Raw genomic sequence first — 4,105 nt, forward strand, 5'->3', positions numbered from 1 at the left:
CAAGATTTAAAATCCCGTTCATAAAAATACAGCAACTGTACAGTGTATAACATCATTTTTACAGTGTTTATAGCAGAAGCCAGGGCAAAGGTACCTGGGGTCCAAGCACCTGGGGTCCAGGCAGGGGCCTTATTTGCAGATACCCATGTAAAGCAAAGGGCAAGCAGTGGCTGCTGCATGGCATACCACAGCAGAAACAGGCTTCCTGAACCAGGAGAGGACACCATGGTATCACTGAAGCACTGCAAGCTCATCTCCCCCCATGCCACCATCATCCTCTGGCTTCAGTGGCACGAATTCCCCAAACCCACTTGGTCTGCAGATGCCCAGCCCTCCCTCACAGAGCAGAGCCTGGTGCCTGTGATGACATTACAGCAGAGCTGCCCGTGCCTCTCCAGCCAGCAGACCACAGGAGATCTCCCAGTGGGCCAAAAGCAAGGCTGAGGAGAGAGCTGCTCTATGGCTGTGCCCACACCACCAGGGAGGAGCACCCTCAGGCTCCCACTGCCCTCCCAGCAGCCTGCCCTGCCCCAGGGCCTGAACAAGCCACGAACACAGAGCTGCCACAGGCCTGAGCCCATCAGTGCCAGGAGACTGGCACAAGCACAGCTGCCCCAGCACCCCAACCCCACAGTCCCAGAAACACATCCCAGCTCTCCTGCTGCTGGTCCAGAAGGCAGCTGTGAAGGCAGGCTGGAGGAGGCTGGCCTGCTCAGGCAGGATCAGTCCATGCTTGTGGTTTTCCTTGCCTTTCCCTGACACGGAGTAGCACATCCCATGGCGTAGAAGAGCTGTCATCCACTCAGGAGAGGAGCAGCGGGGCACAGAAGCAGAGGGTACATCAGGGAGGCGCTGCGTGCATCTGCTGTGGATGCTCCTCCCAACGCTCCAAAGCCACATCTCACATCTCTGCAGGACGAGCAATGGGGAAAGAAGTGGTGAGACCTCAGCTGGGGAGGCTGCACAGCACACTGTACATCCCCACCACTACATCCAGCATCGCCTGCAGCAGGGTTAGAGCAGGGAGCTGCTCTCAGGGCTACCCTTGAGTAAACCCTTCCTGGTTTACTGATTCCAAGTATTACTTCTGCTGGTCCTGAGTCACACTTCCCCACCAGCCAACTCATTTTGGACACTCAGAAGGGAAGGAAAGTAACAGATACTGAGAACTGTGACATACGTAGCCTACTGGGGAGGAGAGGAACAAAAATAATCACATTCTAACTCTAGCCTGCCACTCGGGAGCCCTTTTAGAGAGGAGTTGTGGACCCCATAACTCAGTTTCCCCAGCTAGAAAGCTCCTGGGGACTCACCTCACGATACTGTAGTGCTGCCTGGGTAAATTTGCCTAAGAGGACTTGCCTACTGCCAACACATCCCAAGTGGCATTTGCTAGGTGATACTTATCAAGCCCAAATCTTCACATTCCTCACTCCACATGGGATATTTCCACAGGGCCATACCACTAGTACAAATACTCTTCCCCCTCCTGCTCACCCACTCTGCTGCCTGCTGCAAAGAAAAGCCTTTGAGCAGGTATGATAGAGGTAAAGAACCACAAATGTCTTGAGATCTTCCTGAAAATGCCAAGAGCCCTACATGATGCTATGTTTAGCTACTTTTCTCCAAGGCTCTTTCATCCTGCTGTGCTGGATGCAGCTACCTGGGGGTATTTCGTAGAACAAGGGAACACCAGAGCACAGTCAGACCAACTACAGGAGAGAGGCACCCTGAGACAGAGGGGATAAGTCACACCCCAGCTCCACACCAGTGGAAGAGCACAGCCAGCCCTGAAGAAATCACACTGGTGTGTTAGAAGCATTCCTGTGTCTGTGCCCAAAGTGTGGTGACCAGGGCTGTGTACGTACCCTCTAATACTTTGTCCAGATCTGCAATGAACTCCTCCAGCTCCTGTGTGTCTCCAAGTTTAGCTAGGGAACAGAAACAGACACCATCAGTCCTTTCTTTCTTCCCCTCCTCTAGTCTAAGAGAAAATCTCTGCCCCTTGGTTTTGACTACAGTTGCTCAAGCTGTCTGCTGTTTTCACAACAGTCATGTGTAAATTTGCAGGCTGCCTGGAAGCATGTGGTCAAGAGTTTATGCAATGGCTGCATAGACAGTTGAGGGGGTGGGCGTTCCACACCCACAATATTGCCCAAAGACACCACAGAAAGGAAAACCCCAGGACTAACTCTTACCTGCAGATAAAGTCTTTCCATCCTCCAGCACTATGTGCCTCCACACAAAGCCTCTCAGCCCACCAACCCAACCCTCTCTGCTCCCAGTTCCAGACTGGGGCTCTGGGGTTATGATAGCGCCAACAGGCATCATGCAGATCAGCATCCTGTACAGCAGCCAGTGGCAATTTAGGCTTGTAATCAGAGAAAACAGAAAGGCAGGGACACATTCTCCCATGCGCACGATATGAGCAAGTCAGCATGGACTTAGCTGAGGTCAGGGAATTGGATTAGTACGTCATGTGAAGAAGACAAGTTCCCTATTTTCTTATCCCGGTAAGATCCTGTGCTTCCAGGTCAAAGCTTCATGCCAAGACCCTCCTAAAGAGACCCCTGGTCAGCCTAGCCTTGATGGGGAACATACCAATCCAACTTCTTATCTCTTCTGGGATCCAGCCAGGGCCTCAAGGCTCATTCCCACCTCCAGATCCTGCAGTGCACCACTGGCACACCTGCACACACCCCCCTCACAGAGCAGGCGGTGTCCACTGCTGCTGAGCCAGGAAGGGGTGACCTCAGCTGCCAGACACGGGAATTTCTTCACTGTTTTAAAGACTTTTCCCAAATGTGCCCAAGGAAACCCTGGCAGACAGCCTTTCAGACAGATCATTTAGCCTTACCTTTAGAGGGGTAAGCGCTGGCATGTGTGTTGAGATCCTCCTCGCTGGAGTTCAGACTGCTTGCTGGGGATGTGCTGTTACCTGCAGACGCAAAGTGTCAGTCAATGTTCAAGGCCACAGGCACCTTGTGAACAAGTTGCAGGACCAGAGGCAGAACAAGGACCAGAGACAGAGATGGAACAGGACCCTGGTCTACCCTGACCCTCGCCCAGCCCACCTGCTCTTCCCTGGCTACAAGGAATACTTGTAGGTTGCCTGGGCGTGGCCATGGGGATTCCTCAGGATTACTACAGCGTGTTGCTTCCTTTTGATATCCCCTGTTATCTCACGTTACTAGTGGTCCTACAGAAGCCAACCCAGCAGAAGCAGATGTTGGCAGGCCCTGGACCAAGATCCCACGGTAATCACAGCCCTCCCAGCCTTACTCACCCAGCCCTCAGGGGATGGGTCAGATGGGCCGCCCAGAGGCTAAGCCAGCGGGGAGCTTGAGCAATTTACCATGGCAGAACCCCTCAGCTCTTAAAGCAGCTCCATCCTGCTGGACGCCGTCCTCCCACACCTCTCCTTACCCCCCAGCTCCAGACTCACTCTCCAGCTCGTCGATGCCGCTGTCGTAGACGCTGTGGCCCGCTTTCCTCTTCAGCTCCTCCAGGTGCTGCTCGGACTGACGTGCGGGGCCCCTCGCAAAGTCCTCCATCGCCTCATCGAACTCCCGCAACAGGTCGCTGAAGTCGTCAGCCATCGCTGCGAGCAAGAAACCAGGCGGTGAGGCGCTGGGGACGGGCACCAGGCGAACAGCCTCCACCCAGTGCCCTCAGGAGCAGCACCACTGAACCAGGGCACCGGCTTTTTGTCGATCCTGCCCTCAGCTCCACCCCACGCCCTCGGGTGAGATGCCAGCAGGGCTGAGCGAGGCCCCTGGGCTATTCGGAGCCGCAGCCAAAGCCCGCTGGAAACCCACGAGGGACCCGCTGAGAGCCGGGACGCGCCGGGCACCACCTCAGGGCGGCTCCGGGGAGGTCTCAGCCACCGGCTCGGCGCTGGGAGGGCTCCGGACAAGGGACGAAGGCTCAGCACTCCCCCCCACCCCCCGGTGCCACCCTCGCTCACCTCGTCTCTGGGTGCCGGTGCCGGTGCTCGGGCGGGGCGGGCGCGGGGCCCGCGGCCGTTTTGTGGCGGCGGCACCGCCCCGAGGCCGCCCCCGGGGCCGCCTCCAGCCCAGCCCCGGCCGTGCCCGTCAGGCCCTCG

The 4,105-nt window shown here is 56.3% G+C and overlaps 1 protein-coding gene across 1 annotated transcript; it reads right to left on the minus strand.

The window, feature by feature from the left end:
• On the minus strand, window positions 1–4,105 carry LOC101799932 (regulator of cell cycle RGCC). The gene is made up of 5 exons (XM_027465288.3): window positions 3,968–4,105; window positions 3,446–3,601; window positions 2,858–2,938; window positions 1,869–1,931; window positions 1–909 (listed from the first exon to the last, which is right to left on the minus strand). The coding sequence occupies exons 2-5, from the start codon at window positions 3,597–3,599 to the stop codon at window positions 902–904; spliced, it is 306 nt and encodes a 101-aa protein (XP_027321089.1). The 5' UTR covers window positions 3,600–3,601; window positions 3,968–4,105; the 3' UTR covers window positions 1–901.

Source organism: Anas platyrhynchos, chromosome 10, assembly GCF_047663525.1.
Source record: "Anas platyrhynchos isolate ZD024472 breed Pekin duck chromosome 10, IASCAAS_PekinDuck_T2T, whole genome shotgun sequence".
NCBI lineage: Eukaryota > Metazoa > Chordata > Aves > Anseriformes > Anatidae > Anas > Anas platyrhynchos.

What these genes read in the sequence shown, in the direction of transcription:
- LOC101799932 (XM_027465288.3), bottom strand. Translation starts at nt 3,599, where the DNA reads ATGGCTGACGACTTCAGCGACCTGTTGCGGGAGTTCGATGAGGCGATG. An exon ending in CGGCATCGACGAGCTGGAGA is followed by an intron (nt 2,939 to 3,445) that starts GTGAGTCTGGAG and finishes TTGCGTCTGCAG; the next exon opens with GTAACAGCACATCCCCAGCA. An exon ending in CAGCGCTTACCCCTCTAAAG is followed by an intron (nt 1,932 to 2,857) that starts GTAAGGCTAAAT and finishes TCTGTTCCCTAG; the next exon opens with CTAAACTTGGAGACACACAG.